Source organism: Cibotium barometz, chromosome 3 (assembly GCF_041138505.1).
Source record: "Cibotium barometz isolate CiBa-2024 chromosome 3, ASM4113850v1, whole genome shotgun sequence".
Taxonomy (NCBI): domain Eukaryota; kingdom Viridiplantae; phylum Streptophyta; class Polypodiopsida; order Cyatheales; family Cibotiaceae; genus Cibotium; species Cibotium barometz.
The window spans coordinates 29,948,567-29,975,851 of record NC_141048.1 but is presented as its reverse complement, the minus strand read 5'-3'; the positions used below and the strand labels follow the sequence as shown (position 1 = coordinate 29,975,851).

General features: G+C 44.6%; 1 protein-coding gene across 1 annotated transcript in view; it reads right to left on the bottom strand.

Moving 5' to 3' along the window:
• LOC147639922 (Vacuolar sorting protein 39) overlaps positions 1-27,285 on the bottom strand; it is a 70,978-nt gene that overhangs the window by 35,105 nt on the left and 8,588 nt on the right. Inside the window, exons 3-11 of the mRNA XM_086775346.1 lie at positions 22,766-22,983; positions 22,461-22,602; positions 21,930-22,214; positions 21,753-21,825; positions 19,644-19,692; positions 19,376-19,533; positions 19,099-19,202; positions 18,924-18,979; positions 18,765-18,833 (exon numbers count right to left, since the gene is read on the bottom strand). Coding sequence (XP_086631472.1) covers positions 18,765-18,833; positions 18,924-18,979; positions 19,099-19,202; positions 19,376-19,533; positions 19,644-19,692; positions 21,753-21,825; positions 21,930-22,214; positions 22,461-22,602; positions 22,766-22,983 — 1,154 coding nt within the window. The remainder of the gene's footprint in view (positions 1-18,764; positions 18,834-18,923; positions 18,980-19,098; positions 19,203-19,375; positions 19,534-19,643; positions 19,693-21,752; positions 21,826-21,929; positions 22,215-22,460; positions 22,603-22,765; positions 22,984-27,285) is intronic.

Genomic DNA, 27,285 nt, shown 5'->3' with positions numbered 1-27,285 from the left:
GATCACCGTGAAGAAAAGCAGTCTTCACATCCATCTGAATCAAGTCCAGATCATCATGTGCAACCAAAGCTAATACAGCTCTAAGTGTGGTCATTTTGACCACTGGAGAGAAGATCTCCTCAAAGTCCACACCATATTCCTGCTTAAAGCCCTTAGCCACTAACCTGGCTTTGTATCTTGGCTTTGCATTTGGTGCAACTTTGAGCCTGTAAACCCACTTGCATGGCAAAACCTTCTTGCCTGCAGGCAAATGCACCAACTTCCATGTTCCATTTTTGTGCAGAGAATCCATCTCTGACTTCATGGCACGCTCCCATAGAGCCTTGTCTGCCCTCTGTAAAGCCTCTTTATAACATGAGGGCTCCCCACAGTCAGTGAGCATCAAGTAGTCAACCCCTGGAACAAACCTGTCAGGGGCTCTGGAGGGTCTAGTGGACCTCCGTACCCAATGACCATCATTTGCAGGTTGCTGTCCAGCCTGCATATCACTCATTGGTGGCTCCTGTTCCATGCCATAAGGCTGAAATATCATGCCCGGTATCTCCTCCAACTGTGGTATATCCATAGGGATATCTTCTGCCATATCTGGCTGTCCATTTGGACCATTTTCAGCACCATTTAAGGGCTGGTTTTCCTGCTGTAATGGCTGATTTACAGCCCTTTGTTGTTGTCCATGATGTCCATCATCATCAAAGATGACTCTGCCAGGCTCCTGTTGCCTTGCAGGCTCCTTATACATGCATGTTTCATCAAAAAAGACATCATTGCTGCGTATGATCTTTCTATTCATGGGATCCCAAAGTCTATACCCCATTTCACCTCTGTCACCATATCCTAGGAATATGCATTTGTGAGACTTAGGATCAAGTTTGGTGCGCATTTCCCTGCGTATGTGCACGTACGCAACGCAACCAAACACTCTCAAGTGCTTGTATGACGGAGGCTTCCCTGTCCATACTTCTTCTGGCACTTTCCCACCAAGCCTCGTGTTAGGTGACCTGTTTATAAGGTGAACGGCTGTCATAACAGCTTCAGCCCAAAAACCATGAGGTAATGCAGCATGTGACAACATAGAACGGACCTTCTCCTGTATGGTCCTGTTCATCCTCTCTGCTGTCCCGTTTTGTGGAGGATCATAAGGAGTAGAGAGCTCCCTCTTGATGCCTTTAGCATCACAAAAGTCCTGAAACTGTTTGGACGTATACTCTCCACCATTGTCGGAACGCAAAGTTTTCAGTGTTTTGCCAGTTTGATTCTCAACAAGAGCAACAAACTTCTGAAACACTGAGAATGTATCACTCTTCAAACGAAGAGGATAAACCCACACCTTGCGTGTGGCATCATCTATAAAAGACACAAAATATTTTGCCCCTCCCAAAGAAAGCTGAGGCATCTCACATACATCTGTATGCACAAGCTCTAACTGAGCATCTTTCTGACCAAGAGCTTTCTTGTGGGGGCACTGTAGTTGCCTACCATAAATACAATGCTCACAAAATTGAAAACTTGAAAACTTTAGAGAAGGCAAGTAACCCAAACGAGACAATTGCTCCATTCCTTTGACACTCATGTGTCCCAACCGGCTATGCCACATAGAAATTTCCGGCAGCTCGGTTGCATTTACATTAGCATGGTGACAAACACCTGCATGCATGAAATAAAGAGTGTCCACCTTAGAGCCTCTGGCAACAACCAGTGAGCCCTTACTAATTTTCCACTTTCCACTACCAAATGTGGTAACATAATCAGCATCATCAAGCTGTCCAGTAGAAAGCAGATTCTTCTTGATCTCAGGCACATGCCTGACATCATGGAGCATAAGCTGTGAGCCATCTGAAAATACAAGCCTCACATCACCTCTGCCAAGAATCTTGCATGCATGGTTATCACCCAAATAAACCACTCCTTCATTGCCAGCAGTGTACCTGACAAACAAGTCTCTGCAACCTGTGACATGAAAGGAGGCACCTGAATCAATGATCCATGAGTGCATACCATGACCACCTGTAAGAAGTGAATGGGCATCAAGTGAAGACGTAAAGAGGACCTCATCCTCACTGCCACCTGCATGTGACACATTGATTTCTTCAATTTTGACTCCACTTTTGCCCTTTGGCTTTACATCTTTGGCTTCATCCTTCTCTTTGTCTTTGCCTTTTCCCTTTTCTTTTTGATCATTTTTCCATTTGTAGCATTGCTTTTTAATGTGTCCCTTCTTGCCACAATAATGGCATTCCAAATCCTTTTTGGAGCGAGACTTGCTCCTTCCCCTTTCTTGGCTTTTCCCCCTTTGCTGGGATCTCCCACGTGCATTCATGGCATTGGACTTTCCAACAGAGTTGTTTTTCCTGTTCATCTCTTCTTGAAGAAAAGCACCCTCAACATCTGCATATGACAGCATAGCATTCGAATTGCTAGTGGCTGTCCTGAATGTGTCCCAACTCTCTGGCAAAGTGCATAACAAAAAGGTGGCTTTGAACTCATCGTCCATTGCCAACTTTTGATTAATGACTTGGCTGACAATACCATTAAACTCATTGAGATAGGCTGTCATAGAAGCCCCTTCCTTCATCTGAAGACCTATGAGTTTCTTCAACCAATACACTTTGCTTGAGGCACTTTGTTGGGCATACAAGTCCTGCAATCTCTGCCACATTCCCCAAGCTGTCTTCTCTTCACGAATGCTGAAAAGTAATGAGTCTGACACAGACAACATGATAGTAGATCTTGCCAGCTCATCCATATCTTCCCACTCTTCAGCAGTAAGAGAAGCGGGCATTACACCCCTTTCTTTGATAGGCTTGTGCTGCTTTTTCTGGAGCAACACATTGTAGCACTGGGTTTGCCAAATATCATAATTATGCGAGCCTTCAAGCTTCTTGATGTGAAGCAATGAAGAGCTCTCACTTGTGGTTGCCATAGCAAAATGCAACCTGTCAATGCCTGACTCCCTGCAAAATGTGCAAACACTGCACCCAAAATGTGCAAACACTGCACCCAAAGCACACAAAGTGCTCACAGTTATTCTCCCAAAGTTTATCTCCCACTGCGGAAGCACAAATGCAACTTTTCTCCCACTTTATGTGATGAAAACACCAAAATCTGGTTGCTGCAGATTTTGGACAGCACCTTAAATGTGCTCTTTTGCCCTTCCAAAGTACTGTACAGCAGTACCAAGTGCTCACCAATGATGTACCAAACCTGTACCGGCAAGTTCAGCAGCTGAAATTGAACCTTTTGGTCACTCAAAACAGTGTACAGCCATGCCAAAACATGCACAAAGCTATGCCAAATCTGTACCAGCAGGTACAATAGCAATAAATGCTCTCCTGGCTGTCCAAATGAGTGAAAATCAGACTTTTACAGTCCCGTACACTGCATAAAACAGTCCCGAACAGAAATTGGGCAAAAGCCCCTTGACTGCAAGCTGATTTTTGAGGATTCAAGGCATAAATGTCTTGCCTGCTGCTTTGCCAAGCTCAACAAGCATACAAACTTGAAAAGCCCCTTGATTTAAGATCAATTTCTGATCATACATGGTACATTGACGCACATGAAGGCATCCAGAGTGTTCACGATGCTTCCCCCTGGCCACATATACATCAAATACATGAAAGCCCCTTGATTTACAGGCACATTGAGTGCTTGTAAGGCATCAACACATTATCCACAGCATCAAATGCGATCGTCTGCATGCAAATCAACCAAATCGGCACAAAAGCCCCTTGATTTGCACTGCAATTTGCTGCAATTTTGCCCAAATGTGCGATTTTTCACATCATACAGCATGTATGAGTGCTTAATTGCACAATTACATCAAAAGCCCCAAATTTCGACATCCAATTTCCTGCAAATTGATCCTGATTTGACCAATTTCCTGCAAATTTATCCTGATTGTGACCAATGTCACCCAATTTTGCCAATTTTGCTCAAAAATTGAGCAATTGGGCACCTGTACCTGCTCAATTGTTGATTGTACTTGCTCAATTGCAAATCCCAAAAAAAATGAGGCAAATACCTTGTAATTTTGAATTTCTCTGATTTGCAGGTTGATTTCTGTTGCAGGAGGGGGGAGGCGTTATGAATTGCTAGTGGCTGTACGGATTCTGCTGCTGCTGCTGTGCTGTACGGCGGCGCTGCTGCTCTGGCTGTGCTAGCTGCATGGCAGCCCAGTTGGGCAGCAGCCAGGGTAACGCTGGCTGCCTGGGCAGCAGGCCGCCCCCCTTTTGTGCTGGTCGCCTGTGTTCGCTCGACTGCTGGTTTGACGCCTTGTAGCGCTACAAGTCTATCCGCCTTCGCTTAGTGCTCGCTACTTACGCCTTGTAGCGCTACAAGTCTATCCGCTTGTTTCTTCGCTTAGCGCTGGCGCCTTCGCCTGCGTGTGATGCAACGCCCGCCACCTAATGGATAGCACTACACGTATTCGCCAAGCCTGCCGTTGACGCCTATCCGCCTGCGTGTACCAGCCGACGACTAACGCCCAGCAGCCTTCGCTTTGTCTTGGGCGTCAGTCAACCTGCTTCAGCGACCTTTTGCCACGTGCTCGCCCAGCCTGCGAATGCTGCCTTGTGCCACGAGCTCGCCCAGCCTGCGAATGCTGCCTTGTGCCACGAGCTCGCCCAGCCTGTCTGCGAATGCTGCCTTGTGCCACGAGCTCGCCCAGCCTGTCTGTGAATGCTACCTTTTGATTTGCTTCTGGCCTCTTCACACACAGGCTGCGCCCAACCTACTGGTCGCTTCTAGCTTGACTGGAGACTCTGAAGACAACAAAGGACCAGGGAAGAATCTGCTTGCACCGAATGGCTCTGATACCAGTTGATGGGGAGAAAACCAGAATTAGGGTTTAGAGTTCATTCATGGGAGACATACACAGAGAAGCAAGGGAGAGAGAGAGAGAGAGAGTTGTGGGGATAAGTCAACTCATCAATAGCATGAGTGTGTGACTCCCCTATCACACATGTATATTGCAATAATACACATAGTGCACTTAGTACATTAAAAGTACTAAGTGTACTATGTACTATAACTTATGGGCTTGTACACACTATAAGGGTGGGCATTATGCCTTTACCCGAACATTCTGTCCAGCGCCGCCAGCACTTGCCCTGTCCGGCGCCGCCAGCACCTGCCCTGTCCGTACAACTGTCCGTACATTGTACCTGCAGCAGAACCTACAGCAACGGCTCTGTACCTGAGCGCAACCTGTACCAGTAGATGTACCTGCAACAACAGCTCTGTACCTGTGCGCAGCCTGTACCAGTAGATGTACATGCAACAGCCTGTCCGTACAGAGCTGTACGACTGGATTGTACGGCCTGTTTTGCACACAAAATTCCAACAGCATAAAACCAGTCGACTTGCTTCCTCCTGCTCTCCACGCTTGCAACATGCACCTATGTTACACGCCTCCCAAAAGCAAGAGAGAGAGTGAAGTGAGAGAGGCATGCAACTCCAAAAGTGGAGTGGCCTCTCTCCAAACTTATCCTAGGGCCCCAACTTTAATAAACATTAAAGTTCCCTAGGGGCCACTAAGGCCTAGGGGCAACCATACATAAAACATTAAAATATTAATGTTCTAGTTCCCCCCTTCACACCTAGAGATGTCCACACATCATTATCTCTGTCCGGGCACCCCAAATGTGAATCATTTAATATTTTGGCTCAGCGACCACCATGCCCACACTTGTGCTGTTCCATTTTCACAGGGCCATGACACCACAACTCTTTTTGGGGTTCTTCGTAGCCGGTTTACCCGACTCATACCGTTTACAGGTTAAAAATAACAAACGCAAAACTTTGGACGAGGCCATTCATTCCGCTCGTATCTATGATGATACAATGGTCTCTTCCAAATCTAAACCCGTTACCGAGTAGGCGAACAAGCACAAAAGAAAGTTCTCCGCACCAATAGCTAACACGACTGAAGGAAAGTCTTCGGACCAACCTTCGAAGAATTCCAGTTCGACACCGAAGAAGAAACGACTCCTTAAGGCTTTGAAGCTCAAGAAGGAGGGACGTTGCTTCGTCTGCGAAGAAAAAGAACACATGCGTATTGAGTGCCCGAAGTAAAAGGGTGCAAAGACCAACACAGGACCCAAACCAAAGGCAGCCAACCAGTTGTCTTTGACAGGTACGTCAGTTACTGTACTTTCTCGCCCTAGTACATGTTCTGATTGTTTGTTCAACTCTAAAGTTTTTGGCTTGCATGATCTTCTCCAAGTTTATGGAGAAGTGAATGGCCATAGAATCCACATTCTTCTAGACCCTGGCAGCTCACACAACTTCGTTAACTACAAACTTGTGCAGAAATTGAGTCTTGAGACGACACCCAGCGATCATACCTATGAGGTACGCCTACCTGCGGGTCGGCAAGTATGGGATCGAAAGGTGGAGATGCTACCAATCCGGATTCATGACTACAAAGATACTCTAGAATGCTATATTATGCACCTAGAACATGTAGACTTGTTAATAGGGATTGAGTAGTTTAAGACTCTTCAAGTCCAGATAGATTGGTCTAGTCATATTTTTTCTTTTCAACATAGGAACACCCAGTATAGTATCTTAGGTGATTGTGTACATCCCTCTCAGGGACCTCTTGTAAATACAGTTGATTTTGGAAATATAATGGATTCTTCTTTGTATACCGCTTTCCATTGTGTATTGATTCCACTTTCTTCATTTCTCATACCTTCCATGGATGTCAATGAATTAAGTCTATTTGAAAGCAAAGAATTACAGAAGATACTTGATTCGTTTCAAGATGTATTTACTAAGGAACTGCCATCGGGTTTACCACCTGAAAGGGCAGTAGATCATCGTATTGACTTAATCCCTGGTGCTCATCCTGTCAGTATTCCACGGTCCACCTTATAGGATGAGCCAAGCTGAGGAAGATGAGTTGGCTAAACAACTCGAAGATTATTTGAGGATGGGCCAGATCCGTCCAAGTAAATCACCTTGGGGTGCACCTGTGTTGCTTAGGAGAAAGAAGGACAACTCCTGGAGAATGTGTATAGATTACTAGAGATTGAACAATTTGACAATTAAGAACCGTTATCCTCTCCCTAGATCAGATGATCTGATTGACCGGTTAGCAGGAGCGAAATATTTCACGAAGATAAATTTACGTACTGGCTATCACCAGATACGTATTCATGAAAGGCATGTCGAAAGAACCGCCTTTCGGACTAGCTATGGCCATTACGAGTTTCTCGTATTACGTTTTGGGCTAACCAATGCTCCAGCCACTTCCAAGCAAATGATGAACGATCTTTTTATTTGGGAAAATTTGTGGTTCTTTTCCTGGATGATATTTTGATATATAGTAAATGTGAGTTTTTCATGACAGATATCATTTACTTGGGACACAAGATCACTAGAGATGGATTGAGCATTGACTATGACCGAGTTCAGAAGGTTCTGGACTGGCCTATACCGCGAACAGTGAAACAACTTCGTTCTTTTCTCAGTTTTGTTGTTTTTCTTCGAAAATATGTGCGGGAGTACTCTCACCTCACACTACTGGGGTTTTGACAAATCATCAGTCAATCAAGTATGTGTGTGATGCAGATGATTTGAGAGGAAGGAAAGCTCGTTGGGCTAAGTTAATGCAAGATTTTGATTTTGAGATTCGTTATCGAAAAGGGTCCATGAATAGTGTTGCAGATGCGCTTAGTCGAATTAGAGAGGTGAATACTTTGTCGTTCACCGAGATTTCTACTGACTTATTTCAGTCATTAAGAGGGCTTTGTAGAACTGATAGTTATTTTGGTCCATTTTGACAGAAGATCCACGACGGGAGCTCATTGATTGACCAAGACTTGATGACTGAACAGCCTACCATTCAGGCTGCAGGAGGCCAGTGGATGATTCGGAATGGTTTACTATTCCGTAATGACAAAATTTGTGTACCACAGATCCCTGACATTAGGTCCAAGATTCTTAAGGAGTGTCACGACGCCCCTTCTGCTAGACACCCTGGGGTACACAGGACATTATCGTTAGTGAAACACACTTTTTATTGGCCAAAGATGAAAGGGAATGTAGAAGATTATGTTCTCAAGTGTCAAGTTTGTCAAGCAAATAAAGCTGAACGCTTTAGACAGACTGGGTTGTTGCATCCTTTGCAAATCCCGGATAATAAATGGGAAAGTATTTCCATGGATTTTATTACCGAATTGCCAAGAACACATCAAGGCCACGATTCTATTTGGGTTGTGGTAGATCGCTTGACAAAATGGCTAGATTTTTACCGACCCGGAAGACTATTACACCTACACAATTAGAACGACAGTTTATCGAGCAATTGTTTAGACTCTACGGGTTACCGCAGGACATAGTCAGTGATAGGAACTAAGTTTACGAGTGATTTTTGAAAACTTGTTTTTGAGAAGTTGGAAACAACTTTGAATTTGAGTTCCTCAGATCATCCTCAATCTGTGGCCAGACTAAAAGAGTGAATCAGATTTTGGAGGATATGCTTCGAGCATATGTATCCAAAAGACAGAGTTCATGGGAGGATTATCTTCCTATGTTAGAATTTGCATATAACAGTACTAAGCATACGAGTACAGGTTTTAGTCCTTTCATGCTTGTGTGGTTTTCAACCGAGATCACCTGTTATAGTGGGATTCTCAGGATTTCAGCATGATGCAGCACGTAATTTTTTGCAAGATATGCAAGAAATGTTACAAGTTGTGAAGGAATCTATTAGAAGTGCTCAAGACCGAGACAGATTTTATTCTAATAGACATTGTTCACCCAGAGAGTTCTCTGAAGGAACAATGGTGTATTTGCGAGTTCCGAAAGATTCCGAGACTTTACGGATAAGTCGATCTCCGAAATTATCCCTAGATACTGTGGACCATTTCGTATTACACGACGGATTGGTTCACTTGCATATGAATTGGATTTGCCTTCTCATGTGAAAGTTCATCTTGTATTTCATGTCAGTAGACTTAAGGAAGTACTGGGTGGAACATACCAGTTAGTTACTCCTCAAGAAATCATAGATGTCGAGGACATGACATTTGTTGCACACGAACCTGAAAAGATTCTTGGATTTCGTGAAAGAAGATTGCGTAATACGCTTATCACGGAATACAAGATCAAGTGGAAGGATCGTGTTGAGGAGGACACTACATGGGAGACATTAACTACTCTTCAGAGAGATTACCCTGGCTTTTTAGTGAGCTCAGGAGTGAGCTCTCAGAGGAAGGGGGGTATGTCATGTGCACAGTGAGTATCTACTGTGTGCTACACGTACACAAGACTAGCTTCGAGGTTTGGGGAAGCTTGGAGCTAGGTAGGCTGATTGGCGAGCTGAGTTAGGGATAGACTAACGGGCGGGCACCCAAGTATGGACAGGCGGGTATCCAAGTGTGGACGCCCGATGACCGGCCAAGAGCCTATAAAAGGGTGGCCAAGGTTAGTCGTTAGTCATTAGTCATTAGTCATATAGAGTCTCGCGTGATTTGTGAGAGCTCTATGGTCAGGAGCCTGAATCTAGTGCAGACGTGCACCTGCTTCATGCAGCCGAGGCCGACAGCAGTCTCGAGGCCCGCGAGGGTAGCTTCGTGGTGTATGGGACGTCACGAGGTAGAGATTGGTCGGTACATCCATCTAGTTAGCTCAGCTCGTGGCTCGGTGGGGACAGCCAAGTCTATGGGCTTGGCTGTCATGGTTGGGAGGTGAGTCAGCCTGCACCCCCTTCTTGTTTGTTTGGTTTGTTTGCAGGTTTCGAGTCTCGTACCAGGAGCGTTCTACAAGGAGATCTATGGGGTTTTGACACCCTGTGACACCACGGCTCACTATCTTGGATGCCATGTAGGCATTGGCATTACTCCTGTGCAGCAGATAGCCTCCCTCCTCCTAAGTATTCAAAGAAAGCTCCTATAAGATTTGCGCGACTTTTGTTGGCCACCCCTAGCCACCATGTTATATATTGCTTCATGTTGGGCATTCTCACATTCTTTCATCTTCTTGTGGGCCAGTAGTTGTACCAAGGAAGCGCATTTCTTGGGATTACTTTTTTTTCCCCAAAAAAGAGATCCTTCTATTGGTTAAAAAATAGCAGCCATAGGCTAAGTGTACATGCTCAGAACCCTCGTAAGAGGTAAAAGAAAAAGGGTGGTTCCCTCCATGGCTATTGGCAGCTCTTGTGTGGGAGAATTAGGGTTAGGTTATGTGGGAGACATACACAGAGAAGAACAAGGGAGAGAGAGAGAGAGAGAGTTGTGGGGATAAGTCAACTCATGAGGCATGAGTGTGTGACTCCCCTATCACACATGTATATTGCACTAGTACACATAGTGCACTTAGTACATTAAAAGTACTAAGTGTACTATGTACTATAACTTATGGGCTTGTACACACTATAAGGGTGGGCATAACGCCTTTACCCCAACAACCTCCCACTTAAAGGCAAAGTGCCCTTAAGTAAAGGAAAAGAAAAAATCAGCATGTACATGATAATATACAAGGCCATATCAAGGCAGAAACTGGCCTCATCCAATGCCCATCAAGTGTCTGCAATGAGCAAACCGCTCCGGAGGCAAACTCTTCGTCAACAGATCAGCCGGGTTGTCATCCGTATGAATCTTAACAAGCTGAATTTGCTTGTTCTCTATCACCTCTCTGATGAAGTGATACTTCACATCCACATGCTTCGTCTTTGCATGAAAAACAGGGTTCTTTGCCAACTGAATGGCACTCTGACTGTCACAATGCAACAATGGAATATCCCCTGTATAGCCCAAATCAACCACTAACCGAGATAGCCATAATGCCTCCTTGCAAGCCTCTGTGGCTGCAATATACTCGGCCTCTGTAGTAGATAAGGCTGTGCACTTCTGCATCCTGGATATCCATGACACAGCACCTCCTGTGAATGTAAACACATAACCGGTAGTAGACTTCCGGTTATCTGGATGACCGGCATAATCCGAATCCGTGTAACCATGCACTAATGCATCCTGTTTGCCAAAGCAAATGCACATATCCTGTGTGCCCTTCAGGTATCTCATGACACCTTTCACTGCTTCCCAATGCTTCTTGCCAGGGTTGGCCATGTATCTAGAAACCACTCCCACTGCAAATGCAATGTCCGGCCTAGTAGCAACCATGGCATACATGAGACTGCCACAAGCTGAAGCATACGGAATCTTGGCCATATCAGCCCTGTCTCTATCCGACTGTGGGCTGTCCATAGCACTGAGTTTCACATATGGAGGCAAAGGAGTACTAGTCTTCTTCCCCCCGTCCATATTGAACCTCTGCAAGACTTTGCCAATGTATTCCTTCTGAGACAAATACAACACGTGCTGATTTCTGTCCCGAAGTATCCACATACCCAAAATGTGATTTGCATCACCCAAATCCTTCATATCAAAGGTTTGATGCAGCCTCTGCTTCAAGGCATCCATCTCCTTACGAGATTTCCCGGCAATCAACATATCATCAACATACAAGATGAGGATCAATAGACTGCCATCCAAAGCTTTCTTGGTGTACAAGCAGTGATCTATGTCACTTCTCCTGAATTTCTGAGATTTCATGAATGTATCAAATTTATGATACCATTCCCTTGGTGCCTGTTTGAGCCCATAAAGACTCTTTTTCAGCTTGCATACAAGCTTCTCCTTTCCACTCACTGCATAACCCTCTGGCTGCTGCATATATATCTCCTCATGGAGATCACCGTGAAGAAAAGCAGTCTTCACATCCATCTGAATCAAGTCCAGATCATCATGTGCAACCAAAGCTAACACAGCTCTAAGTGTGGTCATTTTGACCACTGGAGAGAAGATCTCATCAAAGTCCACACCATATTCCTGCTTGAAGCCCTTAGCCACTAAACTAGCTTTGTATCTTGGCTTTGCATCAGGTGCAACTTTGAGCCTGTATACCCACTTGCATGGCAAAACCTTCTTGCCTGCAGGCAAATGCACCAACTTCCATGTTCCATTTTTGTGCAGAGAATCCATCTCTGACTTCATGGCACGCTCCCAAAGAGCCTTGTCTGCCCTCTGTAAAGCCTCCTTATAACATGAGGGCTCCCCACAGTCAGTAAGCATCAAGTAGTCAACCCCTGGAACAAACCTGTCAGGGGCTTTGGAGGGTCTAGTGGACCTCCGTACCCAATGACCATCATTTGCAGGTTGCTGTCCAGCCTGCATATCACCCATTGGTGGCTCCTGTTCCATGCCATAAGGCTGAAAAATCATGCCCGGTATATCCTCTAACTGTGGTATATCCATAGGGATATCTTCTGCCATCTCTGGCTGTCCATTTGGACCATTTTCAGCACCATTTAAGGGCTGGTTTTCCTGCTGTAATGGCTGATTTACAGCCCTTTGTTGTTGTCCATGATGTCCATCATCATCAAAGATGACTCTGCCAGGCTCCTGTTGCCTTGCAGGCTCCTTATACATGCATGTTTCATCAAAAATGACATCATTGCTGCGTATAATCTTTCTATTCATGGGATCCCAAAGTCTATACCCCATTTCACCTCTGTCACCATATCCTAGGAATATGCATTTGTGAGACTTAGGATCAAGTTTGGTGCGCATTTCCCTGCGTATGTGCACGTACGCAACGCAACCAAACACTCTCAAGTGCTTGTATGACGGAGGCTTCCCTGTCCATACTTCCTCTGGCACTTTCCCACCAAGCCTCGTGTTAGGTGACCTATTTATAAGGTGAACGGTTGTCATAACAGCTTCAGCCCAAAAACCATGAGGTAATGCAGCATGTGACAACATAGAACGGACCTTCTCCTGTATGGTCCTGTTCATCCTCTCTGCTGTCCCGTTTTGTGGAGGATCATAGTGAGTAGAGAGCTCCCTCTTGATGCCTTTAGCATCACAAAAGTCCTGAAACTGTTTGGACATGTACTCTCCACCATTGTCGGAACGCAAAGCCTTCAGTGTTTTGCCAGTTTCTCAACAAGAGCAACAAACTTCTGAAACACTGAAAATGTATCACTCTTCAAACGAAGAGGATAAACCCACACCTTGCGTGTGGCATCATCTATAAAAGACACAAAATATTTTGCCCCTCCCAAAGAAAGCTGAGGCAACTCACATACATCTGTATGCACAAGCTCTAACTGAGCATCTTTCTGTCCAAGAGCTTTCTTGTGGGGGCACTGTAGTTGCCTGCCATATATACAATGCTCACAAAACTAAAAACTTGAAAACTTTAGAGAAGGCAAGTAACCCAAACGAGACAATTGCTCCATTCCCTTGACACACATGTGTCCCAACCGGCTATGCCACATAGAGATTTCCGGCAGCTCGGTTGCATTTACATTAGCATGGTGACAAACACCTGCATGCATAAAGTAAAGAGTGTCCACCTTAGAGCCTCTGGCAACAACCAGTGAGCCCTTACTAATTTTCCACTTTCCACTACCAAATGTGGTAACATAATCAGCATCATCAAGCTGTCCAGTAGAAAGAAGATTTTTCTTGATCTCAGGCACATGCCTGACATCATGGAGCATAAGCTGTGAGCCATCTGAAAACACAAGCCTCACATCACCTCTGCCAAGAATCTTGCATGCATGGTTATCACCCAAATAAACCACTCCTTCATTGCCAGTAGTATACCTGACAAACAAGTCTCTGCAACCTGTGACATGAAAGGAGGCACCTGAATCAATGATCCATGAGTGCATACCATGACCACCTGTAAGAAGTGAATGGGCATCAAGTGAAGACGTAAAGAGGACCTCATCCTCACTGCCACCTGCATGTGACACATTGATTTCTTCAATCTTGACTCCACTTTTGCCCTTTGGCTTTACATCTTTGGCTTCATCTTTCTCTTTGTCTTTGCCTTTTCCCTTTTCTTTTTGATCATTTTTCCATTTGTAGCATTGCTTTTTAATGTGTCCCTTCTTGCCACAATAATGGCATTCCAAATCCTTTTTGGAGCGAGACTTGCTCCTTCCCCGTTCTTGGCTTTTCCCCCTTTGCTGGGATCTCCCACGTGCATTCATTGCATTGGACTTTCCAACAGAGTTGTTTTTCCTGTTCATCTCTTCTTGAAGAAGAGCACCCGCAACATCTGCATATGACAGCATAGCATTCGAATTGCTAGTGGCTGTCCTGAATGTGTCCCAACTCTCTGGCAAAGTGCATAACAGAAAAGTGGCTTTGAACTCATCGTCCATTGCCAACTTTTGATTAATGACCTGGCTGACAATACCATTAAACTCATTTAGATGGGCTGTCATAGACGCCCCTTCCTTCATCTGAAGACCTATGAGTTTCTTCAACCAATACACTTTGCTTGAGGCACTTTGTTGGGCATACAAGTCCTGCAATCTCTGCCACATTCCCCAAGCTGTCTTCTCTTCACGAATGCTGAAAAGTAATGAGTCTGACACAGACAACATGATAGTAGATCTTGCCAGCTCATCCATATCTTCCCACTCTTCAGCAGTAAGAGAAGCGGGCATGACACCCCTTTCTTTGATAGGCTTGTGCTGCTTTTTCTGGAGCAACACATTATAGCACTGGGTTTGCCAAATATCATAATTATGCGAGCCTTCAAGCTTCTTGATGTGAAGCAATGAAGAGCTCTCACCTGTGGTTGCCATAGCAAAATGCAACCTGTCAATGCCTGACTCCTTGCAAAATGTGCAAACACTGCACCAAAAGCACACAAAGTGCTCACAGTTGTTCTCCCAAGCTTTATCTCCCACTGCGGAAGCAAGAATGCAACTTTTCTCCCACTTTATGTGATGAAATCACCAAAATCTGGTTGCTGCAGATTTTGGACAGCACCTTAAATGTGCTCTGTTGCCCTTCCAAAGTACTGTACAACAGTACCAAGTGCTCACCAATGATGTACCAAACCTGTACCGGCAAGTACAGCAGCTGAAATTGAACCTTTTGGTCACTCAAAACAGTGTACAGCCATGCCAAAACTTGCACAAAGCTGTGCCAAATCTGTACCAGCAGGTACAATAGCAATAAATGCTCTCCTGGCTGTCCAAATGAGTGAAAATCAGACTTTTACAGTCTTGTACACTGCATACAACAGTTTCAAACAGAAATTGGGCAAAAGCCCCTTGACTGCAAGCTGATTTTTGAGGATTCAAGGCATAAATGTCTTGCCTGCTGCTTTGCCAAGCTCAACAAGCATACAAACTTGAAAAGCCCCTTGATTTAAGATCAATTTTTGATCATACATGGTACATTGACGCACATGAAGGCATCCAGAGTGTTCACGATGCTTCCCCCTGGCCACATATACATCAAATACATGAAAGCCCCTTGATTCACAGGCACATTGAGTGCTTGTAAGGCATCAGCACATTATCCACAGCATCAAATGCGATCGCCTGCATGCAAATCAACCAAATCGGCACAAAAGCCCCTTGATTTGCACTGCAATTTGCTGCAATTTTGCCCAAATGTGCGATTTTTCACATCATACAGCATGTATGAGTGCTTAATTGCACAATTACATCAAAAGCCCCAAATTTCGACATCCAATTTCCTGTAAATTGATCCTGATTGTGACCAATTTCCTGCAAATTGATCCTGATTGTGACCAATGTCACCCAATTTTGCCAATTTTGCTCAAAATTGAGCAATTCGACACCTGTATCTGCTCAATTGTTGATTGTACTTGCTCAATTGCAGATCCCAAAAAAAAATTGAGGAAAATACCTTGTAATTTTCTGATTTTTTCTCTGATTTGCAGGCGGGTTGATGAATTTGGTGCTGCTGCAATTGTGATGTTTGATTGCAGGTGCTCGTTGCTGATTGCAGACATCTGATGCTCTGTTGCAGAAGACGGTGATGAAGCTGTTGTAGAGAAGGGACTGCACACGTGTTGGGGAGAGTCGCCAAGTCGCCTGCTAGAAGACTAGAAGGAAGGCGGCACAGAGGGGGCGGCGAGTTGGAGAGTCCTGCTCCGCCTACTTTGCCTGGTTCGCTCGCTGCTGAGCGCCTGGCGCCAAGTCAAGTTTTCCTTCGTCGTCTCCGCCTAGCTCACTTACGCGCTACACTTTTGCCACGTATTCGCCTAGCGCCAGCCTTCGCTCACGCTTCGCCTGGCTGCTGTGCGCTTCGCTCGCCTAGCGCCTTCTACACCCCGTGCGTGCTCTTGCGCTTCTTCTCCAGTCGACTTTCACTTCACAGTCAGTCGCTAACTGACATGCCTTTAGCCACTACAAAGGTCTGTTGCAGCACAACGTCACTTCGCCTCTCTGCTGAAGGAGAAAAGGCTGCCCTCGACTCCTTCTCTTTCCGCCCACCTGCCTGCGAATAGTTCAACACACGCAGCAAATGAATTCCAGTTGAATTCCAGCGATGCAGCACTTGAGAACAAAACCCTAAAACCAAGGCTCTGATACCAGTTGTGTGGGAGAATTAGGGTTAGGTTATGTGGGAGACATACACAGAGAAGAACAAGGGAGAGAGAGAGAGAGAGAGAGTTGTGGGGATAAGTCAACTCATGAGGCATGAGTGTGTGACTCCCATATCACACATGTATATTGCACTAGTACACATAGTGCACTTAGTACATTAAAAGTACTAAGTGTACTATGTACTATAACTTATGGGCTTGTACACACTATAAGGGTGGGCATAACGCCTTTACCCCAACAGCTCTTAAGACTTAGAGGGATAGTACCTCATGGAGGGAGGATGGGGGGTTCGGGGGGGCGCACACCAACTGACTAGTCCCCGTAGACCAGGGCTTTAACGATCTGTCGAGAGTGGGTATTGTATCACTTCTACAGAAAGAGTCAGAAAGCATGTCCTTGTAGGAAAGAGCAAACCAGCCTTGATCACCCAAGCTACTGCCCCCCGGTACGTGGCCAGAACTGTACCGTTGTGTAGAGGCAAAGGATCCTTGCCAAACCTGTAGCGCTTTCGGGCTCTCCGGGCTGAAAGGGTCCTGCCACTCCCACTTGTCAGGGTCCCACTGGACACATGTCAAAGGTCGGCTCTCCCAAAGCCAATCACCACAATCTGTCATGGGTCACCTTGGCTGAGTTGATGGCGAGTGTTGAGGGGCCCCCAGGGCCCACACAATGTGAGAGCAAGTGCCCAAGGGGTGGCCACCAGGCATCCTATTGAGGGGATTCCAAATCGACGACTAGTGGAATCTCCTCATCAGAAGTCGGAAGCAACTGGGTGAGGGATGGCTTCGGTAACCCCAAGCTCTAAACAAGCTAGCTGCAAATCGGTCCTCGAAGGACGAGTTGAGGCCAAGGGCACGGCCATCCATGAAGATCCACCTCAAATTGATCCAGGGTCCACCAAAAGATAGGGTGCAGACCAAAATGCGAGTGCAGAGGAAAGCTTTCCAGGGCTCACCCCCTGGCTGAAGGCCTCAAACAACCAGCTAGCCCAGAAGGGTTCTGCTCTGAATAGCTAGATTAATGATGCCCAATCCTCCACGATGTCAAGGCTTGATAATAAGCCACTAGGCCATCTTGGCCCCACGTGGGCCAACTGTCTTATCCCTGCCCAAAGGAAATTCAAGATGAGCCTCTGCACTGGTCCGAGGAATGGTCGGGAAGTTAACTGCCCATCAAGAAATGATGTACCACAGCCATGAGCACCTCGTTGGCCACATCACCATGCAACCAAGGAGGGGGAGCCGGTGGTGCTCTAGTAAAGGAGCTTCTTCCAAGTGCTCAGAAGTAGAGGGGCAAGCTGCTGCTGTGACGAGATATCAATCCCCACCTGATATCCCAATATCTAACTGGGGTGCTGCCGGGGGTTTACTGAAAAGACTCAGCAGGACACCAAGTCGGCATGGGTGAGGATCCAACCCAAAAACCACACGACACTTGTGCCAATTGATCTACACACCTGAGACCAAAAAGAAGTACTTGATTGCCTGCGCAAATCTCAAAAGATTTCCCTCCTCTCCTGAGAGGTAGGCAGCTCTATCATCCGCAAACTCGAGTCTAGAAGCTCCTCCTGAGATCTGATGGGGAGACGAAGACCCTGTAGCCCTGTCCCCTGTCCAGACGAAAAACTTCTCTTTGCTTCTGCAACAAAGAGGAAAAGGAAGGGGGCAAAAGAGCACCCCTAACAAACTGATCTGGTAATCGAAAATCTGTCTCCTGTGGCCCCCTGAATAAGGACCTGGCTGTGGGTGGCCGAATAAAGTGCAGAGACTCCCCGGATCCTGCCAGGAATCCCATCCGAAGCATGGTGCCCTCCACGAAAGCCCAATCCACTCTATCATAGGCTTTCTCAAAATCCAGGGTCAACACTACCATATCCTCTTGTCAAAGCAGGCCGTGGCCTCGCCTCACAAAAAGTGAAGATGTTATCAAGGATGCTCCTACCCTGGATGAACCCTGTCTGTGTGCCCTGAATCAAATATGGGAGGTGAGGCCGAAAGGCGGCAGCTAATGGCTTTGGCAAGGATTTTGTAGGCCCTGCTAAGGGGGGTGATAGGGCGGCAGTAAGTCCAACAATCTAAATCTTCTTTAGTATGGTGTGTACAAGGCCAATATCACGGTGAAAATATCTACTTCCAACCCATTCAGAAGACAGTTAAAACAGCACTAGCTGAAAGTTGAGCTCATTTCGAATAATCACATAGCTTGATATCACTGCACAATGCAGACTACAAGCTTTTGAATCCTGGTTATATAGCCACTATGTCAATGATAAGGAAAGTTTGTAATGTAAGTCCAAGCACACAACATGCTATGCAATGCCTACATCAAATAACGCACCGTGTAAGAGGAAATTTTTAAATTGAGCAGTTACCTCATGTAAGCATCTGATCTGCCAAGCTCTGTGCAATAGCGTTCGGCTGCCTCAATATCCCCCAGTTTTCTGGTATCCAAAAAAGACAAGTTAAAATGCCTGCAGGCCTGCCTTCGGCATTATTAAGCAATAGACCAAAAAGACAGAACATAAACTTACAAGGCCAATATTTGAAATACACGCGTTTCATCTCCAAGTTTCCTGTATAAGATTGCCTGCCACAGATGTATTACATGGAGGCCTATGATGCAGGGAGCTGTAGAGCCACCACCCAGTGTGGTGTATGATAACAAAATTCGCAGTTGCAGCAACAAACCTCAATAAGAATACAAACCTGTTCCCGCCATAGTTCAGAATCTTGAATCAACGCAAGAACTGTACTTGGATCATACTTGCCAGAGATTTCTAAAAATTCTTGCAATCTAACTCTACTGCCATCTGAAAGGCAAATCAATCATAAAGAATTTGGTCCCACTACAAAGAGCAACATAGTGTGTATTACAGGCAGCCATGCCCCATAAGTCGTTGAATCCAATCACACTACATGAGGAAACACCATGACATTTGTCTACAACTTTCTGATTTTGCATTTCCAATCCTGCTGCTCTTACTTGGAAACTTTTTGGCTAGTACACTCTCATCGTTGGCCTCAGTTTTGAAAGCAGCAATTCCAAGGTTCTCCATTGCAGATTTGGCAAGAGAAACAGCAAACAAAGTGTGATAGTGAGGATTCTCCACCTTTTGCTCTTGCACCAGCCATTGCAAATACCTGTACATGAAGTCCATGATGGATGCATCACACCAGGTTAAGACAGCACATAGATCAAGTATAACTCAACAGACTCATTTTGTCGCTATAACGTTTTAACATTCTCCTACCTTTGCTGAACATACACTTCACTTGGATCCAAGCCACGAAGCACATCATCTGCAAATCACAGAGAAGGTAGCTTTGAGTTCTCCTTTTCAGCTTATTAACTTTTGGTTGCACTTACTACACACCCAAAAAATACTGCAGCTGAACATAACCCTTACATCACAAACTAGCAATGCATGCCAGACAAAGAGTTGGCCGTATACTCAGTTTGTTGAAATTTATCGCTGTTGCTTCCAACTCAACAGAAACCAAACTTGGAGTAGATGAACAGCTTGAGCATGCAAATTTGATAGAAGGCCCTTCTCTTTATTCCCAACAACACAAGGTGAAAAACAAAATTATCTGAATTGTTGGATAATTAACAAAATTTACCCTGCCTTTAGCCTATCAGCTAGCTTTCCTCCACAAAAGTCTATGCATATCCTGCTAGCTCCAATTTGTAGCTCCTCTATTCTTGCTAAGGTGCCCAGCTTCTTCTAAGCATGAGTTTATTCATGATTCTTCTTATGTGTTACCTTCTACTAAATATCATCCGCCACCTACTGTTGTCAAGCCTCCAATACAAAACAAGAAGAGATGCACACTCGCTTTGAGTGAAAAAGCAAATTCAGAAGATAACACAATGTGTCATGAAAAGGGCACTATTGCAGCGGGTTGTGAAAGAAATTGCTCAGGATTACAGTCTGGAGACTCTTTTCACCACCACCATCTTCGAGGCACTTTAAGAGGCTTCAGAGCATTTAATCTGTGTCAGTGGACACCAGCCTCTGCGCAATCCATGCGAAATATATTTCCGTAACCACTACATATTAGTGGATACTCGGAGTACTAATTATTTCTTCAAGAGAAAGTTTCTCAAATTCTTAGAATCGACTCCAGCCAAATACCACCAACAATAATTGTGGATAGAGCCGAATGCTAAGGCTTCAACTTGCCCCCTTATGGGTTGTCCCAGTCTGAAAGGAATAAGTCCATAAGCAAGTTCAGGAATTGATTGATCAGGGATTTATTTCACCTAGCACCTCTAACAAGGTTTGTCATGACCAAACCCTCTCCAAGATCCCCTAAACACAAGACACATGCAATGTTAATCCAAATTAGGTTCCGCACGCTCGACCTCACCACCCATCTGTAGATCCAGTACGCTGGATCACCCCCACGCATAGGGGTCAAGGCTCCAGTCCATACAGACTCACACCAGTCAACCTTGGAGTCCATACCACCACTTCTACAGCCATGCCACCAACGCAAGAGGATGGATCAACCCAAGGAAGTTCTTGGTTACGGAAGCAAAGAATTCACAAATAAGAAAGCTGTGACTGCGTATGTAATTGAATGCAAATGCTTACCTACTTGCAATGGCTGACAACTCATGGGGCCTTTAGTCTTCTCTTGAAGAGTGATCTCACTTGTTTGGTTGAGAGGGAAAAAATGCACAAAGTATGTGGGGTGTTATGTCCCAAAACTAGATTTGATTTTATCTGCCTAATTTACAGAGTCAAAGTAGTTGAAGTTATAGGCTTTTGACTGTAAACACGTACTCATCAGGAACAGCGAAAAAATTAAATCAAGGCTCCATTTCTTTAATTTTGAGATTGGTCTCAACTTTAAAACACTAAAGGGATAGTGCAGACGCTATGCTGTACATAACTTATTTCCCATTTCCTCTATTCTCATAAGCTACAATGGGTAACATATAATCTGATTTCACAAAACAAAGAAACTAAAAGCCATATGCCCCTTGGGCCTTAACACTTGCAGACTACCAGGTATGCATTGATTCTGTATTGGTGGGCTAGAACTTCAATCCTAAAAGCCCCGAAAAATATGACCCCGCAGTACTATGGCATGAACACAGGTGCTTACAAGTCATATGCCATTCACCTTCTCATGATCTACTCTAAAAACCACAAGGAGGAGATCATTATATTTCAAGTTTCAACCATACCGCAGCATGGTTTGTTTTCAAAGCTGAAATAGATTGTCCAACTGTTAATATAAATTGCACACAATGCACATGTTTGGATGAAGAAACTTAATTCATAATTATCATCGTCCAGAGAATGCACACTTAAACTGTTTTAAAGCTCTTGAGATGTGATACAACTTACCCGGAGGAATTGGCCATGGACGCTTTGATGAGCTTAGAATCTGAAGAGCCAAATCCTGGCTTACCTTCAGGATCTGCAGCCCCAAACCCCTGGTAAGTGGGGTGATCAAGTTGACCGCTATAAATGTACTATGAGTTATGTTACCTGTATTGCATGGAAAATTAATGAAAAACCTACCCACTTGAGATGTGTTAACACCAAATCTCCATCAGAAGAAGCCTCCAAAAGTCGTGACGCCTCCTTGGCCGCAGCTAATGGGAGAATCGATATTTCAACTTGATCCATCAGCACAATCTCATGAATCCTTCTACCAGGCAGGGTTTCCACCATGGGCATGTGAACATTGCCTTCAGCCAAAGTCTGCCACACCTGGAGAGCTAGTGCATGCATCCCCTTTGTCTCATACAAGAATGCCAATGTACGAAGCTTCCCAGATTCTTGCAACAAGTCTTCCACCTCCTCCTGCACCGCCCATGCAAGGTGCACTGTCATCCTCCCTGCATTTTGTTGCTAGTGGATTTCTTCCTTTACAGCTTACAAGCAATCTCAGCAACCTGCTGCTCCACCAACATACATGCACGCATGCATGGGCTGGAGTTCTAAGCTTACCACAAGCTAAAGAATTCCATATTGCATACTACGTTGCTTCTCAAAATACATAAACATCCATTGCAAAAAAGGAAACGTTGAGAAATATAAGATACATACCACAAGGCAGCTGTTCTCAGAAGCGGCAAAACCTTCCATTTCATCTGTAGCACATATTTTTAAGAAAAGTTTCATGAGAAGTGTATCCACTCCCTCCTTCAATGATAATGTCATAGGTTTGCTCCGTACAGCTTTGAGGTATCTGTATAAACCAACCATTGAATCAAAGTAAAGCTCAAGCAGTTTATAGAGCATCCAATCTGAGAATGATCACAAACCATAACAACAAAAAGCACAGGTTGCACAGGAATCAAGAAATCCCCAAAGAAAAAACTCAAACAAAGGGCATCGCAGGAAAAACGAACCGAATCACTTGCTCAGTTGCCTGCATAGTATACTCCTGTACAATAGAACTCTTGCTTCGGGAGGAAGTGGCCAACAAACTATGGCCGTTTGGTAAATCCTTAAAGTCACTGACTGACTGCAGGACAAGGCCCCTCTGGACTGCTTGTAATTTACTTTCAATCACATTTTGGATTGCCTGTGGTGGAGGATGTAAACCCCAATATCTTATTCTAGGAACCTGCACAAAAGGATGTACAAAGATGTTAAAAATGGTACTGCAGCGAATCTCTTCTGCATTTCAATGTGCATATTATAATGTTTCTCAACAAGCAGTAGCTATAAACTGAAACTTTGACAGCAACTTAGTATCCAAACAATAGCAAAACACTTAAAACCTTGAATAAAGTCACAATTGTTTCGATAAATTGAGGTTGTAAAAAGGAAACTTCAATCAAATATAGAATAGCACATATCCATGGCCCAGGAAGGACACTCAAAAAATAAAGCATTGATGGCGAAGCCAGTGGGCAAAGCTAGTCAAGAATGTGACGGTTTCATACAATATGGGAAGTTCAAACCTATTTCACATAACAAGGAGGTGATATGCAGTGCTAAGATCCAGAGAGGTACCCACGGCTTCGAAGAAAGCAGTCCAGAATCAGGACGTAAATTTAGCATCTACACATAAATGCGTCTCCTCTATCCTAGATTATTTAACAAGTTGCAAGTTGCAAGTTGCAGCCACTGGGCAGTCCTTGAAGACCCTTGACTCCTATTCCAAATGGATGCAAGTGTATGAGCAATATTTAACCAGATGACTGATAACGGGAAAGATAGAAAGAAAGAAAGATTTTTTTAACGTCTTCGAAAAGGACCAAGTCTATGAGACCATAACATAGTACATGTGATCCAGGTATAAACTGTAAGTTTAAAATCATGGAAAGAGAAAAATTTCATATCTGTCTAAAGAAGGCAGGTCCCACGTACTCCGTGAGCCCTGCATGTACAGTCCAGCTATAAACTGTAAGTCATAAAACATGGAAAGAGAAAAAGGTCCTCTCTGTCAAAAGAAAAAAGGACCCATGACTACTTGAGCCCGTGTGCACAATCCAAGTATAAACTGTAAGTCATAAAACATGGAAAGAGAAAAAAATTATATCTGTCTAAAGAAAACAGGACCCATGTATTACATAAGCCCTGCATGTACAATCTAGGTATAAACTGTAAATCTAACATGGAAAAAGTCATATCTGTATAAAGAAAACAGGGCCCACATACTACGTGAGCCCTGCATGTTCAATCCAGGTATAAACTGTATGTAGGTCATAAAACATGGAAAGACAAAAAAGCCCTATCTGTCCTCTATCAGGGCTTATTTAGTACGTGGCCCTGTTTTCTTTATAGAGAGGACTTTTTTCTCTTTGTGTGTTCTATGACTTACAGTTTATACCTGGAGTGTACATGCAGGATTCACGTAGTACGTGGACCTTGTTTTCTTGAAACTCCAAGTATAAACTTAAAGTCAACAGGGCCCACGTACTACTTCGTCTTTCGAGCCCCGCGGCCGACCATTTTCGTAGCCTCGCGCTGTGCGCCCACAAACATAGTTCCAAGACCCAAACTTGATCCTCAACGACCACACGCCAGACATCCTTCGAGATGATGATATAGTATGAACTTATAGGCGACTATAAGGCCATAGGCGAGGATGGCGTGGAACTGAATACCATCCATTGCCGTTTGATTAACACAATTGTGTCACATAAGTAGCGACATGCATGAATGGTGTACACAGTAGGTTATGCCAGCCTTCCAAGTAATTATTAGGTTTTAGGCCACATTACATGTGGGAACGCTTTAAAGATCTAAGTGCACTTGTCCCCAAAAACGTAGATATGACACAATGGACAATCCGCAGGATTGGGGAATGAAAAAGCATGCACTCGCTCCAGATTGGAAAAACATCCAGACTAGATAGCAGAGGTCCAATCCCCAAAGACTTTACGTGGAGCACCCAGGCTTTTACAGTTATGGCTCATTTTTTCGGAACCAAGAAGGAGGCCCTCCATGTACAATCCACTTATAAACTGTAAGTTAACGGAAAGATTTTCAAAAAGTCTTATCTGTCTAAAGAAAACAGGGACAAGGGATGTGAAGGGGAATCAGATTCATGTTCTTAATTGCACGACAGGAAAGACGAGATTCTGGAGTGTCTTTGTAATCCCTTGACAAAGAGCAAGCTCATAGCCCTCTAGGAGGATCATATGGATAACATTTGTGCGCTCACATTTCCAATCTCATTTTCATCTTTTGCTATGGTAGCTCCATAGGCATTCTTCACATTTTTATAGAATGTATAAATTTTGTACCCCATTGGGCTATCACTTCAGTGAGGTAGTTTTGATTTGTTCTATTTTCTTTTATTTTTTGCTCCATGCTGAGATATGCCATGGACATTATCGTATCACTTTGATCTCATAGACCCATTGGGTCTTTAGTAGACACTTAACATATCTTCTTTCTTTCACCACGGTTCAGTATATCTGTTGTACCATTGTATCACCTTTGGTCTCATAGACCCTTGGGGCCTTTCATAGACGCTAAGACTACTTTCTTTCTCTCTATCCTACATGGCTCACGTAGTACATGGGTCCTGTTTTCTTTGGACTGATGACCCTTTTGCTTTTTCCATGTTTTATGACTTACAGTTTTAACTTGGATTTTTCATGCAAGGCTCATGTCCCAAAGATCCTTGGTCTGTTGGAGACGGAAGGAAAGGATAACCTCATAATCATTCACGAGTTATAGAATTCAATTTATTTATACCCTCTTGGTCTCCTCATTAATAGTAGAATAGGTTTTAGAGCTAAATAGGAGTAATGGCAGAGGCATACGACTAAGAGAGCCATTGATGATTGCACGCACAAGAAAATACTTAGTGCATATATAAGAAATTAAGGGAAACTAAATAGCAAAAGGGTATTATAAGGACATAACTTTATCTATAAGAGTGGAATATAAGTGTCCACGTAGCAGAGCCAAGTGACGGACACAATTGTAAACAAGTAACAGAGACCACAAGTCATCTGACAATTAGAAACAGATGCCAGGTAGTGTGGGCATCCTTTTATGGCAGAAGAGGGAAAGTCTGGACAAGTTGGGCAAGGCAGACAGAGCAATCGGGCAGCCCACATGCTCATCAGATGCAAGTCCAGCGTTGTGTACTTGGTCGAATAAGCCAACCCCAGAAAGGGGACACATTGTGCCCTATATAAAGGCCCTCATCCCTTCCTCGTTCATTGTGTCTCAAATATTCAGCAGCACCGACAACAATCTTCAAGAGTAAAGATCATGAGCAGAAGTGGCCTAGACCAGCCAGGATTCAAGTTTCAACGTCCAAGTTTCCAGTCTTCCCCGGCTCAGCAGGTAGCAGGCACAGAATCAGCCCGGGAGAGAAAGGCCCGCCTTCTATTCAGCTCACGCTTAGTCCACAGAGGTTAGTTGATACTTCCAAGGTCAAAGCATTGTATACATTACATATTCAGCAATACAAGCAAATACACAGAAAGGTGGGGATTAGTTGGGACCCAATAGTGTGTATTGTGCATTCCTCTCTCTTCTCATTTCTTCATTAAAAGTTAACCAAAGGATATCATTAGCAGGCCCTGATCAGATGACTTCAAAGATGCATGTGACATCTACATTCTAAGGCACTTTCACATGTTTACGCCTACTTTGGGAGCTCATCTCCCTCTCACCCTCCTGTGGTTGATTCTTGCTATTCTCTATTGTGATATGCTATCATTGATTTATGTGTCAGTCACAGGATGGCTGAGAGCCCCAGGAGGCATGTCGCAGGAGATCTCTAGTACTGTTGGGCTGCCCTTTATCACCCACTCTCTTTGGCCTTTACATTGATGAGATCTCTAGCTTCGTTGGCAGACTAGGCGGGCCAGGCGCTCCACTTTGCAGGCATACTGATCCCTCCTACTCTATGCAGATGACATTGTGCTCATATCAGATTGAGCCGTGGGGCTTCAGAAACACCTGGATGCTCTACAGGTTTTCTGTACACAGCAAGATCTCACTGTTAACCTTGGTGAAACCAAGGTCATGGTTTTCAACACCTCCCGCAGCCCGCCACTCAGCCGACAGGCTTGGTTTGCCTACACAGCCGACAAGCACTCTCTCCCTCTCTTTCACTTGCTGATTCACACAGCCGACAGGGTCTCTCTTTCTTCGCTTTGTCGCTTGCTGATTCACAGCCGACTGCACTCTTGCTTCTCTCCTTGCCAAAAACAAAGGCTCTTCTCAAGCAATCTAATCGACCCTTACCAAGACCACAACCCAAATCCGGGTTCCAACGATGCAAACATAATTCATACGCTGAACTCTGAAAAAAACAGCAGTATTCATGAAAAAACAGCAGTCATCTCAAACTCATACCTCTTTCTTTGACCTCTTTCTTCTCTACCTACCGACTTGCACGCTCTTCGAGGCATGCTCTGATACCACTGTCAAATCCCGACGGATCTCCTCA